The sequence below is a fragment of the Vespula pensylvanica genome, chromosome 1 (assembly GCF_014466175.1).
Source record: "Vespula pensylvanica isolate Volc-1 chromosome 1, ASM1446617v1, whole genome shotgun sequence".
Classification (NCBI taxonomy): domain Eukaryota; kingdom Metazoa; phylum Arthropoda; class Insecta; order Hymenoptera; family Vespidae; genus Vespula; species Vespula pensylvanica.
Window position 1 is genome coordinate 18924450 of NC_057685.1, and position 17171 is coordinate 18941620.

A 17171-nucleotide genomic window follows, 5' to 3' on the forward strand; every position below is an offset into this window, starting at 1 on the left:
CTTTATAAAATAAAAAATAAATAAAAAAAAAAATAAATAAAAAAAAATACTTCGACCATCGGAATGGAATCGAAACGAATTCCCATGAAACCTATGAAATTCCAAGCTACAGTTTTTTATTAACAATATTTGTCATTCTATTCTCATGAGAATTTTTTCCATAGGGACAGTTCAATTTTAAAGATTCTGCTCGAATATTCTTCTTTATCTTATCAATGTCATCATTTATTATGAGATAGCATATGAGAAAGTTTTTAAAAACAAAAATAAAAAACTAAGAAAGAATTTTTTATGATTAAAATGATTTATTTATATTATAAATTTATTATTATAATATTTATATTAATAGAAATATATATATATATATTTGTTTTTGATATATTGTAGAATTACATATACCTATAGCGATTTATATACATATAACATATAGATGTATGTATAGTATTTTAATTATGATTCTTCCAATGTATACTCTTTGCTATATGAATGAAATTAATATTGCATAAATAATACGTATAAATTATATATATTATTTATAAAATATATCATTTGATAAAATATGTATTTCGTGTATACATGAATATATGTATGTATTATATATCAAATTTTTGTATATTATCTCTCTTTTTACTACAGCTATACACAAAATTATATACTAATTCTATATAATGGTATGTAAAGGACAACGAATCAGATCATATTTAAATATTTTATGATATAATATTGTTAATTCATGTAAATGTCACACTAATTTTAAGCATAATAATCGTTATTTAATGTGTTATCGTGAAGTTACCTTTGTAAAAAAAAAAAGGAAGGAAAATAATTACATATAGAAAATTAAATAAAATTTAGATGAGAACAACGTAAAAAAGATGACTTTTTTATATTGTAAACTTATTAATGATTGTCTTATTCATATAAAAAATTAATTAGATATAGTTAATCTTTAGTGTATATATATATATATATATATATATATATATATATATGTATATATATGAAAATTTCTTAACTATCTAATAATTTACTTCTCGTTAATTAGTAGATAACTTTTGTTGTTGTAATTTTATTGACAATTTCTTCGCCATCTGTGCTATCTATAGTACACAAAAGACGTGTTTACAAAAAATATCAAATATGATATTGCAAAAAATAGATTTGAAAAAAAAATATAATTACCTGCAAGTCAACGTCAATAATAGCCATAATGTCGTTTAGAGCCGATAATACTTCCGAAGCTTCTGTAACTTTCCCAGTGGCATCGAGAATCACAGCATAATTAATTAGTATTAATGGATCTTGGGGTAACAAAGAATGAGCCTTGTCCAAGGCTTTTACCGAACCTTCCAGATCATCGAGTCGCTTAAGAGCCACTATCAAAAATCAAACGTAAACGATTAAATTATTTCCAATAATATGTAATATTTATTTATATATGTTATACATATAATTTATTTTTTCGATGTTCATTTTAATACGATAAAAGTCAAAAAAAAAAGAAAAAAAAGAAAGAGAAAAAACATTAAGCCGATAACCGATTTTATGATATTAATTTCAAATCTTTACATATCAATCGCAATGCACTCACATCCAAGTAAAAGATAAGGCATTGGATTTTTTGATTCGGCATTGACAGCAGCGCATAAATAAATCGCAGCTGATGCTGGTTGTCCAGTTGTAAGAAATGCTATACCCAAATTGTAAACTGGTAAGAATGCTAGTGGATTGAGATAATGAGCCCTTTTCAGGCAACTTATTGCCTGAAATTAAATGAAAATTCGATATTTATTATTTATATTTATATTTCTTACTCTTTTCATTTTTTCTCTATGATTCTTGTTTTACAATAATTTTTTATAATTAATTATCTATAAATTAATAGTAGTAGTAAAATATAGTAATAATTACTTACAGCAACAAATTTTTGTTTTCCATAAAAACACATACCAACATTGTTCCAAAGAGCTGATGATTCGGGTATTAATTGAGCCGCTATTTTGTATTTAGATAATGCTACGTCATATTCGCAATGTTTCTGAAATACAAAAGATATAAAAAAAAAAAAAAAAAAAGAAAGAAATTTATATTTTCAATTATCGAACGAGATTCAATACGATTCATTAATCATGGAATTGTTCTCCATCAATTTAATGAAAGAGTTCGCATATGGTTGCTATTTTAATTACTACGTATCTGCATATACCCATACATTTTGACGTCAGATTTCTCTATCGAATTACCATTATATTATTATATCGCTCCTATATAGAATATAATTTCATATAATATTGATCCTTACTAATATATATAATCCGATAATTATGAGAAATGATATTAGAAAATGATCTAAATATAAATTATATATTTTATCGTTTTGAAATGTTTTGACATGTCGATTTGAATTATTATTTAAAAATTACTGTACTATAATGACAAATGGAAAAAGTAAATATATAATTAAAAATAATTTTTTTACGTCATTTGAAAAAAACAATGTAAAAACAGTGCGTGAGACAAAATATTTTTTTTTTATATCTCGAATGATTCAGACCACTTACATACATGTAATATTCATCGATAAATCGATAAGTCTGTTAGTACTTAACTGGCCAAATACCAAAGAATAATTATCCGTTAATCTGTTCTTTCTTTACTTACTTGCATTATATAAGCAACTGGTAAAAGAGCTTTAGAACAATTTGATGCGTAAGCTAAAGTAGTTCCAAATTGTTGAAATGCTCTTTGAATGTCCCCGATTCGTAGATATAACAAACCTAATTCTGTGGACACAGTTACGCTTTCAGGATTTCCACTAAATAGACGAATAATTTAAAGTTAGATTTCGTTCGATTGAAATACCAAGGAAAATATATTTGTTTTTATTGTTGATTGAAACATGCCTTAATGCGGCGATATAAACATTTTTAGCTTCTACTATCTGATCTTCCATCATGTGTACTCTTGCAAGAGCGAGATACGGTAATTCATTTTTCGTTAATTCGATCGATCTTTTAAATTGCTTTTTCGCTTCTTGTAATTGGTTTAACTTGACGTAACACTCTCCTAAAAAGAAAAAAAAAGAATCAAATTTGATTAATTAACGTTCCTTCCATTCACACGATAGAAACAATAAGAATTATTAATTACCAAGACTATGATGTATATCCCAATCAGGTAAAACCGTTGTCTTGTCTGCTTCTAAATATGCTTCGACCGCACGTTTATGACTACCCATCATCAATCTGAAAATAATACTGAAGATAATAAAGTTTATGAATTACATAATTATAATGAATAAGAAAAAAAAAATGAAATGTAAATTGATGGTATAAGAAAAAAAAATTCTTAAAATACAATAGATCATAAAGAAATATAAAAATAAAATACTCACAAAGATTTAGCTATTTGTTTAACATTATTAACGTTGGATGAATTCACTTTGTAAGCTGCTTGAAAACTATCTAAAGAATCTTGAACTTTACCTTCTTTTCTCAGAATAAGACCCTACGAAATCAAAAATTCAAGTAATTGAAAAATAACGTAATGATCGTAAAATAACAAAGAGTTGCTAATTTATTAATATTAATATTTAAAAAAATGTTATATAAGTAAATAAAAAATATTGATAAAAAAAAAAAAATTGAACAAGTAAACTCGTTCGAAAACGTTAGCAAAAAATTTTAAATACCATAAAAGCTTACCTTCAAATAATTTGCATATTCATTGTGACCATTAGATTTTGTTAATTCTTCCTCAATAAGAATTTTACATATTCTATATTCACGCCTCGTATAATGACGATGTAATAACCAATTACGAATTTCTATCGATGGTAGGTCGGCAACTGCGATTAAAATAACAATTTATTCTTCGTATGTATATTAATATCTTCCATCAATATATAATAATTTTATTATTTTGTATAATTGATTCAGTAATTACGAAAATTTTTCAAAAATTAATAAAAAGAAATAAAAATTCGTTTATTTCGTAACTGATATGGCAATTATCTAAATTATAATAATTGTTAACAAAAAATTAATTTCTTTTTATTTTTTATTTACGATCATGCCATTTTTATAATTAACTCAATCGAGTCAATTAAATTTATATATTATATATTACAATTATATTTATATATTACTAATTATATATATATATATTATTATAATTATATTTATATATAACTAATAAATATTATAATAATTTATACATTACTATATATTCTATAATATAATAATAATAGGAAAAATGTAACAATGTAGAAAGAATCGAAAACTAATTTACTTTTTTGAATATTTGAATTTATATATAGTTATCTCCTTAGTGACGAAGATATAGTACCTTTTTTTGTCCTATCATCTCTTAATCGTTGTGAAACTGTTGGTTGTTGAATGCGACCGTTACTTAGCGCATTGTTTGCCATTATCACAATATTACCAAGTTTATTCGAAACTCTTTCACCGATAATGCATATAACTAGTAGATAGCTAACAGTCACGATGTTCGAATACCATTCGCATAATCGAAGTACATATCTGTTGTGCTGGCCGTCACTCCGGTAACCAGAACTTCAAAGTATCTACACACGAATTATGGATCGAGAAGATACGTTTGTTAGATATAGGAAAAATCGGGTAATATATCTAAATTAGTTTTATTAAAAAATTGAAACTTCATTTTTTTTAAGAGGTTAATACATTTATTATGTCTATGTTCTATGAACAATTGCATATATTGAAAGGTAAAAAAATTATTAATATTTTTGTATTCTACATATTATTTATTTTTATTTTTTATGATATATGTGTATATATATGTGTATGTGTGTGTGTGTATGTATATATATATATATATATATATATATATATATATATATATATATATATATGTAATATTATATTTTAGTATTTTAATTTATATTTCGCAAACAGCGCCAACGAGGCGATAAACGAAACTACGGAACGTCATCTGAAAATTAATATGGCCACAAACGGTTGTCATTACGTGATAACGAGATATAAATGTTGAAATAACAGTGAAAGTACGAAGAAATCGCGAAAGATATTGTGAATATAAAATTATTACTATAATAGGGAAAAAATCTGTTAATTAGTATACTACAAAATATGCGTTTCGACTTCTTATTTCAAGATGTAGAAATAGAATTTATTCTAACACGATAGATTAATCGTAAAGTCTTTCGAAAAATAGATGTTATCAGCTTACGGTGAGTTTCTTATCAATTAGTCACTTCTTTGATTATCAAATAGAAAGTAATATTATACATAACAGTTTTTATTTTTATAGGTTATTCTGAAACGGTATAACTTCGCGATGTATATATACACAGTTATTCCACCTGTTACCTACATACACAATACTATCTAACGTTATGTCAATTTCATTCTTTCTATATAGCAGACATTCAAATGTAATTGACGTTAAACGTATGTCGCGTTTTTTACATTACATAAATGCACAATTGAACACATTAAACCTTGAAATATTTCCTTGTTTACTCTCATATATGCATTCTCTCGTTTGTTTTATTAGACTTTATTATACTCTGCATATGTCACATTTGTACACTTGATTAATAACATTGTGTTACATTAGATAGATATATTTCTTACGCATATACACAATGTCTAAATGACATATATGCTTCTTTTACAACTCTTTATTTGATATTTGACGGTAATATATATCATGTCATAACTTATTTTTAATATTCCAATTATCTAATTCCAGCGGCTGAAACAAACATGACCCCCTAAATGTAAAATAGTATAAACTATTTTCAAGATGAGTTGTTCTGTGGAATTAAGACAACGCAGACAACAGGGGATGACGGAGGATCCTCATAGACTTGCAGCAATGATGAATAAATCTCAAAGACTTGTTTTAGGACTTTTGGTTTTATTGTTGGTTGATATCATTTGGGTTTCAAGCTCTGAATTGACGAAAGTAAGATTGTTATTTAATAACTATAATAATTTATTTATGATTTCGAATATTTTATACAGATTTATTTGACTTTTTATAATAATTGTATTTTATACGGTCAAATTTATATTTCAGTATATTTATAGAGAAGCAGCTTTTGAAAAACCATTTTTTAGTACATATATAAAAACATCCATGTTTACTCTTTATTTACTTGGTTTATGCTTTTGGCCTCCATGGCGAGATCAATGTAATAGGCCAGCAACTTATATGGTATACGAATATAAAATATTTTTATACAAATATAAAATATTTTTTTAATAGGAATTATTATTAATTGGAGTGTTTACTTAAATTTTAATTTTTCTTTTCCTACATTCAGTTCATAGACCCGAATGTCGAAGATGACAATTTCTACACAGAAGCTAATACAAGTTTGGTAAGAATAATCTGACATCTTCATGAATTTAAAGTTACTTTCAATGTATAACATTAATTACATTAAAATTAATACTATTTTAGAGTGATCCAACATTCGTGCCGATAAAGACACCAGATCATTGTGAACGCTCTTCTGGTACAGAAAGCGACGATTCTTCCATTCGATCTGTAAGATTTAGCAAATTAGCAGAAGTCAGACATATGTCAGAAAGCGATGCTACAGAAGCTTTACTAGCTAGACTAAGTTATCAAGCAAGCATCAGAGCTGGGGAACATGCTCGACGACAAGCTAATAAATTTTCTGTTCAGAAAGTAGCTAAAATTGCACTTATGTTTTGTTTATTTGTAAGTGGTCCTATAATTATATTACAAATAATATAATTTATAATTAATAATTTATTATATAAATTTTCGTTTTAGTGGTTCTTAGCAAATTACACTTATCAAATAGCACTATCTGAAACAGAAGCTAGTGTTGTTACAGTACTATCTTCTACGTCGAGTTTATTCACTCTATTCCTTGCTGCCTTCTTTCCAAGTAATGGAGGAGATAAGTTTACATTATCAAAACTAGTTGCTGTATCTGTTAGCATATTTGGATTAGTGAGTTTTTCAAATTATTGATATCTTTCTAAATAAAAAGTACATTTATGATTATAAAGAAGTTCCTTTAAAACGACAATAGTAATTTGATAACAATAATAATAATAATAAAGAATGATAATAATTTGAAAAAACTGTTTCCCTTCGTTACATTATTTTGTTTTTTTTGTTTTAGGTATTAGTTGGTCTTTCAGATTTAACAATAGAAAGTAGTAGAATACCAACAGGTATAATATTGGCTCTAGTCAGCGCATTGTTTTATGCAGCATATATTGTATTTTTGAAGAGAAAAGTCGATCACGAAGATAAAATGAATATACCAATGTTTTTTGGATTTGTGGGACTTTTCAATTTAACACTCTTGTGGCCACTATTTTTTATTCTTCATTATGGTCACTGGGAAGAATTTGAATGGCCCGATACTCATCAGTGGACATTTTTAATCATGAATGGATTTATTGGCACTGTATTAAGTGAAGTTCTTTGGCTATGGTAAAATTAAAAACATGTACCAAATAATATTTATTTTTTTCATCATTTCTCAACTTTTCTGACTATATTCATTGGTTTGTATATTACCAGGGGTTGTTTTCTGACATCATCACTAATAGCAACATTGGCTATTAGTTTAACAATGCCAATGTCAATGATAGCTGATGTTCTATTAAAAAAGGTCGAGTATCCTTGCATTTTTTACTTAGGAACCATTCCAATGCTATTAGCATTTTTGACTGTATCTATATTATCCCATTATGATAACTGGGATCCTGTTATGGATTTAATAAAGAGACTGTATCTCTGGATTTGTCGAAAGAATAGATCTACAAGGTACCATAATTCATATAAATAAAATAACAAATATAATAATTATTTATTCTTATAAGGATAAAGTATAGAAGTTAGTAAATTATTTTATTTTGCAGAATACCAGATCTTGAAGCGGAACAGACAGAATCACTTATAGGAATAAATAATGGTGAACACGAAGCTTGATTCGACAATAAAAGCAGTCGCATAATGCAAATGTTTTCTGTAAATCTCTACAAAGGTAATCTATATTTTGTTTATGTCTAAAATCATTTTATAAACAATATATGCTAAGTTCAGAAATTCTTTTATATGTATAAAGAAATATGATATACTGATATATACATATGTATGCATATATCAGTACTCTATAAAGCAATTATTACACATGATATATCTGGAGAAATTTATGTTTTTCGTGAAAAAATGATAATAGAAAAAAAAAACGGCTTTAACACCACTGATAGAATGAAAATATATAACTTGTCAAAGTAATTATAACTTATAAAAGTAAGCATTTGTCTCTTTAGCTCGCAAAAAATATTACAATACTGCCAGACAATAATAATAATTTATTTGAAATGAAGCTTACAACTTTTTTTTTAAGTATTGTATATCTGTAAACTACCTCTGTGCAAGAAAGTATTGGCATTGATCTACAACTTCGTATAGTATGTTCATATATATATATATATGTGTGTGTGTGTGTATGTATATATATGAATATGTTCGTATATATATATGTATATGAATTATGTTCCATCTTATCTATAATTTGATTTAGAAACAGCTTTGTATTAAGAGGATCAATGAGAGAGTATATACTATTCAATATTTCAACTGTTTCATAAACGTTTAAAAATTCTATTAAGAGAAATACATTTTCTCTAAAAATTTGTTATATTTCATAAAGAGATGAAAAATTTTACAATATTGTTTGATTAAAGAACATTTGCATTCATTCAGAAGATTATAACGACATATAATATGTAACATAAGAACAATATAATTCAAATTATGTAAATATGCAATACTCAAAATATCATTTGATGTGCAATACTTCGATTTGTTAAACTTTATAAATGTTACAAGATACATGACTAAGTATTTTATAACGTGTTCTACTGTTGTCGTAATTTGTCTTCTTTTGCTACATTCTTATTTAATATTTTAAGAATCAAACAAATTTTTGTCACATTTCTTTAAAAAAAAAAAATCTGTGCATTATGTACTTATATTAATTTCATATTGATCGCGAGAATTAAATATTTCTCCGATAATTTATGATTACTATCTATATGAAAATAAACATAAAAATAATTTTCTGGACCAATTAAGAACTATAATAACAAATTTAACACAGAAAATGGAAAACCTAATCAGTATATTACAATACATTAATTTTTTATATTTAATAAGAGTATTCATTAGCTTTATATCATATTTGTCATATCTAGTCAAAATGTTTCTATTGTCACACATTCCTTTATCAGAAAGTAACTTTAATGCAATTAAAATGTTATTTAAAACAATTTATATATAGACTTATTTTGTTATATGATTAATATCATTGGCAAGAAATATAATATTAAGAATTTCTCCTAACCTAAGAAGTAATGCGCACAACAATTTCAATGCTATGTTGCTGGAAAAACTATTGTAAAGTTTTTTAGGGTTTTATTAAATATTTATTACTTTTCTAAATTTTAACTCTAGTTATATCATTCTATATGAAATATTAACATATAAATAGTACGAATGTTGAAAATATCTTCTCTAAATGTTGAGGATTATTATTACATGATTCAAAATGGCAGTAATATTGTGATATAATATCAGTGCGCAAAAATATAATTTAATGAAATGTGAAATAAAAAAATCTGGATGACATATAGATTATAGATAAGCGTTCCTGTATCTATTATAATTGTAAATTAAATGTAAATATGAAACTAGGTTTAAAATTAAAATTATATACATATTATATAAAATATACGAAATTTCATTACAAGCAATTCTATTTTTATTTGCTACACAACAATATTATTTATTTCGTATATTTGTTTAAACATTATCATAATAATTAAGTAATCTTTAAAATTAATTTTTCAAAATTATAAATCAGTAAATAAGTTTCGGATCGTACCGGTAACTATAAACTGGCGCTAGTGTTTCGTTTATATAAAATTTTATCGCTAGGGAGAGTGCGAATAGTAAACATTATTGATTGCAAATTACAAATGAAAGAAATCGACAAGTAATTTAAAAATTCCCTTATTATCTTTTACGAATTGATCTTTGTTTATTGATAATTTAAGTTCAACACAACTTTGCGATAATTTGTAAAAAATTACGATTTCTCATCGATCACGTGCCGTTTTTTACAAAAGTGTTTCAAAAAAAAAAAAAACAACACTGTAAACAATTTCTATATCTTTTGTTTGTCACTCCATATGTCATAATAATAAATTAAAACTAATAACGATGAAAAAGTACAAGCATCTATTTAAATAAAATAGGAAAACTCGGAATAAATTTCTTTGCATATTTGAGGAAAAAACCATTTATGTTTGAAACGCTATATCTCACGATTAATTGCTATTCTTTGTACTAAGAATTTATCATTTGTTATAAATGCAATTTGTTAAAACTGTTATATAAAAAATTGAAAAATATTATAATTTACATAAATGTTATTCTAATTGATCTAATTAATTATACATTTATTAATGCTTTGTTTTTTGGATTTGTTACAAAAGTTATTTCAAATAAAGTATAAACAATATGATTTATATCTTCTTAGGATATAAAACCTAATAATGTTTATGTAAATATATTATAATAAAAAAGCAGGTATAGGAACAGAAACATACAAAACAAAAATGCACAAAAAATGTCTCTTTTACACAAGCATGAATAATTTTTTTTCATAGAAAATATATCTTTATATTGTATTAATTCGCACTATAAAATGCATTTATCCATAGAACTACATCTTCATATGATAAAATGAAAATGTCCTTACTAAATTTATTTTATTACATAGTCTTTGCACTTTTCTAAATTCTGTCAAATTTCATTAGAATGTTTACTCTTTTATTCCGTATTAACAAAATATATATATATATATATATATATATATATATATATATATATATTCTATCTTATCCTGAGAAATTTAAACAGCTAATATTGATAGTTAAATTATATTTTGTAACTTTACACTGTAATAGAACGATATGATAAAAATTTCTTGAGAAGACTAGATCAATATGAATTCGAATTCCTTAAAAAAATTTACTATATATGCTTGAACTTAAAAGCTTTTGCCAATATTAAACAAAGCAAGAAAAGTACTTTGCCATAATATACATATATTTCACAGGATTACTTCCAACATTACTACTTAACAAAAATATGAACTTCCTTTAAATCACACTTTGAAATGTAACAATACATGTTATTATACACTGACTTTTAAACTGTACAAAAAATGAAACTAAAAACTCAATTATTAAAACATATAAGGAAGCTCTACAATATGTTATAATGCCAATATACTTCATGTCGTAATTGAGATAAAATTTCAAATAAGCGACGTAATAAACGACGTTTATGTATATACGCGACATATTAAGTACTTGGCCGTTTTCACTCTTATTTTCTACATATTCTTAAACAAAAATATTGTATTATCAATATAGACATACATTTCTTAGTAGGAAAAATCTATACATATGTTTTAGAACCGATCTTTTTTTTCTCCTTTTTTTTTTTCTTTTTCTACAATTCTCATATTGATATTTGAAATAGCTTATTCAGATGGTAAATCATCTTATTGTACAACACAATAGATACTTTTAATCACTATTAAGGAACAATCGTGGCTCAACACATTAAGTTCGACCAGCCAAAATAAATAGAGATTTAAAGGATAGTAACCAATGTTAAGTTCCAAATGCAATAAATTAATGGAATTTTCCAATTAAATCCCAATAATTTCAAATTCGTAACTTCGTTTTATAAAACTAACATGTATTCGGAAACAATCGCGTTTCTGCGATTGAAAAATTTTCAAGGATCTTGTCGCGGCACCACAACCCACCCATTATTACCGGAAACGGCAGGACTTATCGTTGGTATACAATTATTTACAGGATTGTTAGTTGTCCTCTTGTTTTTCATTATCTCTAATTGCCGTTTTAAATTTCGATATAGCTTCACCAAAGATTCCTAAAAATTATCATAGAATCTATATATCATTTTTCTGTTATTTTTTTTTTTTTAATTAACAATTTGTTATACCATTACCTTTTCATCCTCTAACTTTCGTAACTCTTGTTGTTGTCGAAGATTATCTATGCTTAGATTTTTTAACATCTCATTCTTATGCTGTCCCAAAAGCGCTATTTCCGTTTGTACTTTTAGATATTCCTGCGCTAATTGTTTATGCTCTTCGAAGATTTCACGGGAACGTTCGCACGTATGGTCCGGTGTAAGGGGTCTTAAATCCGCATCTAAGAGACGGTATACATTATCCAAGTCCTCGCTGGTAGTGCTGGTACCTGCCACATTACAGTATCCAAATAGCTAAGTATACACATGTAATATAATCAATTTATTTCGATAAAATAGACAATGATGAAAAAACAGTTCGGTTATGATAAATACTAGTTTGGTGGATACTATTCGAGGAATTTAGGAAATAGATAGGTAATAAAATTTTTAAATATTCAAAATACTCGATAGAGCGATGTATAAAAGATCGTGATATAAAAGATCGTGATATAAAAGAAAAGAAAGAGTACATCCGTTACAATCATGGGTTATTATATTTTTGTTTCTTCGTTAAACTGTGTGTAAAAAATATATTAAAAAAATATATTTAAAAAAAATATATATATATATACATACATACACACACATACACACACACTTTTTTTTCGGTTTATCTATATACTTTTATAATATTAATAATCGATACTCCCTAAAAACCTCAAGAAAATCTCGTTTTTATAATGGGATACTAACGCAGTAATACCCAGCAACGCTTCAAAGTGTCGGTTCCTACGATATTCGGATAATCGTCGCACATATTGTTCATCCGTTAAAGAGTATCGTTCCGACTTGTCCAACGAGTTTCTTTCCTTTTCTTTACATTCGAACGAATCTCTCATATACTTCAATCCAATTAAGATCTTTCCAAGAAATAGATCATTGAAAAAAAGCACGTCACAAAGATCATGTTCGAAGTAAAACGTATCGTGGAACGATCCTTCGTTCGAGCATGTACATCGCACAAAAAGAAAGTCGTGAAAATTTTTAATCGTGTGTCCTTAATAAAATCGTTCTTCTTAACGACTCGTTCAAGAAAGAAAAAAAAAAAAGAAAGAAAGAAAGAAAGAAAGAAAAGAAAAGATACAAAGAAATAAAAAAGAAAAGAAACAAGAAAAGAAAAGAGAAAAAAGAAAAGAAAAGAAAAAAGGACGTTAAATTTCGTGATAAAGGAATTGGATTTTGTGGATTATATTCTTGATAACAACAACGATGTGGCTCGTGTTTCGCGCTGGATAATTCGTGGACGTTAAGGTGCTCCTCCGCAGGGAGTCGGCTCTCTACTAAACAAACGAAGTTCTATATCGGGGATGCTGACTCAACCACACCTGCTTCTAAATACTCCCCTACCATACTCCTCCCTGAGGAGGGGAACACCACACCACACATTGCTACATATACGCGAGAGCCAAGAACAAAACGTGTTCACCGCCTTGATTCATCCTCGAGAATCTTAGAAGCGATCTTTCTCTCTTTTTCTCTCTCTCTTTCTCTTTCTCTTTCTTCGTCTTGTCATCGTTCTCTTCGTTGTCGTCTTTGCCTTAGCCGTCGTCACAACGTGCCAGTCAAGTGCGAGTCCGCGCAACCTACCGATTAGCCGTTGGTTTAAATTTAGTGTACACCGCATCACTCTCTTTCTCTTTCTCTCTCCCTCTCTTTCTTACTCTCTCTCTCAAGTCTTTGTGGGCCCTTTGCCAGGGTACACCCATATATATTCTATTAATTTTCGAAATTCCGAGTATACGATCACTATGCGATATCTTGTATTTTTCAACGGCATCATTCTCTATTTTTTGTTTTTTGTTTTCCTTTCTTATTTTTCTTTTCTTTTCTTTTCTTTCTTTCTTTCTTCTTTTTTTTTTTTTAAACATCTCATCTCGTAACAACGCCGATAATATCGCAGAGTTTCTTCTTCAACTCTAACATTCTTTCTAATTAAAGTAACCCTCCGGAAGATTCTACTTTGATCTCGAAATATTTCGATCACTTTAGCAGAAGAGAGTAGTAACTCGTTCATATCTCGTTAAAATCATTATTATTCACAGTCACTTTTAAACATTGTTTGAATTCAAGATATTCTCATTTACGTATCCACGCTGTGTGATTGCATTCGTGAATGTTGCTCACTGCAAATGCCCAAATGTCAGAAATATCCTCGATCATTTCCGCTACCAGATTTTATCGATGGATTGATGTGGATTTTATGATACCGGAAATGAATCGAAAGAAAGTTTACGATTGACGTCTAACAAAAGTAAACACAAAAAGCATCTTAAATGATATTCGTATTGATCGTAAGTCCTCGTATTACATAGGGATGTAGGTAATTATATTATCGATTCATTATTATATCTATTTTTAAGGAAATGACGGAAGGAATTGAAATTTGTTAGAAGTCGCTGGCAAAGGATTAACAAATATATTGTTATCGTTAAACCAGTTAATCAATCTTAAACTTAGAATACTTACCACGAATTATTTTCTTTGTCTTTTGCACCATTTTATCTAAACCAGCCATATTACGAATCTCCCATGACGAATCTGAAAAATTACTAAGTTCCCATGCATCCTAAAATATGACGAAACGACTATTAATTTATTATTATTCGTTATGAGATTTTTTTTTTTTTTTTTTTTTTTTTTTTTTTAAGTATCAGATACCAACCGTATCACAATTAACGTGTAACGGGGTCATACTGGATTCACTTTGTGGTAAAATAAATTGTCTATCACCTCGTTGTATTATTGGTGTGGTATATGGAGCGTCTTTTGCATTACGATTTGTATTTTCGATGGATGATGTACTTTGGGATATTATAGGATTACATTGCGGTAATGATCTCTTTATTTGCGATGAGGAATGCGTTAATGCATTATTAGAGGACTGTTGAGAAGTTACCGGATACGAATTAAGTTCATCATCTGTTGCATTATCCGTTTGTTTGACAGATGATGTAACATTTGGACATATTGTTCCATTCATGACTGATCCATTTATCCGAGTATCTAAAGTTGTTATATCTAAAATATCATCTTTTGTATCTTCATTACCATCGATATCGTCTGCTTCGCTACCTGCTTAAATATATATATATATATTTTTTTATAATTCTAATGTTACAAAATTGTTCATACTACGATGTGAATACAATTATTTAATGATGTAACATACCCAAGGAATATTCAACAGGCTCTAAATTATTGTTGAAAAATTCAAATAGAATCGTCATAATTCTCACCACTTCATCCATTGAAGGTCTGTCTTCTGGACATTTCTGCCAACATCTAACATTAACATTCCAAATATTATGATAGCATAGAGACACGATGCAGACGTTATCAAACATTATACGCTATTTTGGTAATTATCTCACCTAGTCATTAATTCTTCAATAGGTCTTGGACAACCTTCTATCAACGGTGGTCTTTGTCCTATGTGCACAGCCCACATTATTCTATACGCAGATGCACCAATTTCATCGAAAGGTTTTTTACGTGATAGAACTTCCCATAAAATCACGCCCCAACTAAATACATCACATTTTTCTGTGTATCTTGAACCTTCAAATACTTCTGGTGCCATCCATGCTGCTGATCCTTTATTGTTAGTCATATATGTATTCAAATCACAGGCTGTGCCAAAATCACAAATTTTAAGCGTTTGTCCACCCATGACTAGCAATAAATTTGGTGGCTTTAAATCCCTATTAATTATAAATATACATTAGTTTCTTCTATATTAACTTAATAGACAAATCTCATCTAATTTACCTATGAATTAATGGTTTAGGCTTCATATTATGAAGATATGCTACACCACGTGCACATTGAAGAGCCCAGCTCATCGCATGACTAGCAGTATAGCGAGGTTGTGGATTGCAATGAAGAACTATAATGTATATATAAAGATTTTAACACGCACACAGACATACATATATATATAAACCAAATAATTATAATATAAAGTACCATTGTATAATGATCCACCTTCTGCATATTCCATTACCAAACATACTGGATTTTTAGTACACGCACCATACAATTTGACAATATTAGGATGAAAGACTCTTGACAATTGTCTTACTTCTACCGTGAAAGCTTTCCTTTCACCCTCAGAATTTATATGTTTTACAGCAACATATTGACCTCTCCACTTTCCTTTCCATACAACTCCAAAGGATCCCTTACCAACTACCTGTCGTTAAAAGTATAAAACAGATCAAGCTAACATTATAATATAATAATAAATTACACTTTCATAGTTTTAAATATATATATATATGTGTGTGTATATGTATGCATGTATGTGGGTGTGTAAATATATATATATATATATATATATATATATATATAAAATTACAGTTACTTATACTTGGATGGCAATATACCTAGCGAAAAGTGCACAGTTCAAAAAATTAATATTTGAGGTTATTTTTAATTATAAATATATTCTGCTTCGTAGAAACGATATATTATAAATACAGAAAAATTTCCATTAACTAATATTCCACGATGTTACAAGTCTTCCAATGAAAATCAACAGGAAATCTATAAAAAACATAAACGAACGCAATATGATCGAATAGAAAACTACCTGCTCTCTTTCAATTTCAGTGTAATCAATTTCTTCAATGAACTGTTGCTGATGGCCGGTTATGTCTCTGTTCGCCATCGCACACAGTCCACATTACATTGTTATGATGGCACATTTAACCGACCAAGAAAACTAATGCACAAATGTTTACTTAAACTGGCCTCAGACTGCCTTGCCATTTGCCATTTTCAATATCAGACCTTGTACCATGGAATAGTAGACAAAATGAACAGAAACTAAAATATATGCAGCTCGATTGTGGCGCTATCGAGTAGTCAAAATGATAACTATTTATGAATATGAATTCAAAAATGAATTATTATTAAAGAAAAAAATTTCATAACTCCTGTTAGTTATATATCTATATTGAATGATTTAAAAATTATACAATTTTACTAATATGATACTAATTATTGATTTCTATTCATTACTTTATCGG

General features: G+C 27.4%; 3 protein-coding genes across 9 annotated transcripts; 1 reads left to right on the plus strand and 2 right to left on the minus strand.

Moving 5' to 3' along the window:
• Positions 1 to 987: 987 nt before the first annotated feature.
• On the minus strand, positions 988 to 4584 carry LOC122634412 (Bardet-Biedl syndrome 4 protein homolog). Of its 2 annotated transcripts, none has more exons than XM_043823355.1 (10): positions 4348 to 4584; positions 3705 to 3847; positions 3395 to 3507; positions 3151 to 3245; positions 2904 to 3066; positions 2662 to 2815; positions 1916 to 2038; positions 1592 to 1763; positions 1183 to 1376; positions 988 to 1100 (listed from the first exon to the last, which is right to left on the minus strand). In XM_043823355.1, the coding sequence occupies exons 1-10, from the start codon at positions 4427 to 4429 to the stop codon at positions 1038 to 1040; spliced, it is 1302 nt and encodes a 433-aa protein (XP_043679290.1). In that variant the 5' UTR covers positions 4430 to 4584; the 3' UTR covers positions 988 to 1037. The 2 variants fall into 2 exon arrangements, with proteins under 2 accessions (XP_043679290.1, XP_043679281.1); XM_043823346.1 differs by having other exon boundaries at positions 3151 to 3257.
• LOC122634403 (solute carrier family 35 member F5) lies at positions 4507 to 9810 on the plus strand. Of its 3 annotated transcripts, XM_043823321.1 has the most exons (10): positions 4925 to 5233; positions 5314 to 5453; positions 5758 to 5973; positions 6088 to 6225; positions 6335 to 6391; positions 6475 to 6738; positions 6814 to 6996; positions 7172 to 7488; positions 7579 to 7824; positions 7920 to 9810. In XM_043823321.1, the coding sequence occupies exons 3-10, from the start codon at positions 5812 to 5814 to the stop codon at positions 7987 to 7989; spliced, it is 1437 nt and encodes a 478-aa protein (XP_043679256.1). In that variant the 5' UTR covers positions 4925 to 5233; positions 5314 to 5453; positions 5758 to 5811; the 3' UTR covers positions 7990 to 9810. The 3 variants fall into 3 exon arrangements, with proteins under 3 accessions (XP_043679266.1, XP_043679256.1, XP_043679246.1); XM_043823331.1 differs by lacking the exons at positions 4925 to 5233; positions 5314 to 5453 and adding an exon at positions 4507 to 4640; XM_043823311.1 differs by lacking the exon at positions 5314 to 5453 and having other exon boundaries at positions 4926 to 5233.
• A 1181-nt stretch (positions 9811 to 10991) lies between these two features.
• LOC122634376 (mitogen-activated protein kinase kinase kinase 7-like) lies at positions 10992 to 16953 on the minus strand. 4 transcript variants are annotated; one of them, XM_043823263.1, is made up of 9 exons: positions 16733 to 16952; positions 16108 to 16333; positions 15910 to 16027; positions 15513 to 15842; positions 15311 to 15423; positions 14804 to 15216; positions 14608 to 14707; positions 12115 to 12368; positions 10992 to 12036 (listed from the first exon to the last, which is right to left on the minus strand). In XM_043823263.1, exons 1-9 carry the CDS (start codon positions 16808 to 16810, stop codon positions 11878 to 11880), a joined length of 1791 nt encoding a protein of 596 aa, XP_043679198.1. In that variant the 5' UTR covers positions 16811 to 16952; the 3' UTR covers positions 10992 to 11877. The 4 variants fall into 4 exon arrangements, with proteins under 4 accessions (XP_043679198.1, XP_043679207.1, XP_043679216.1 ...); XM_043823272.1 differs by having other exon boundaries at positions 14804 to 15213; positions 16733 to 16951; XM_043823281.1 differs by lacking the exon at positions 16733 to 16952 and adding an exon at positions 16527 to 16693.
• Between the last annotated feature and the right edge of the window lie 218 nt (positions 16954 to 17171).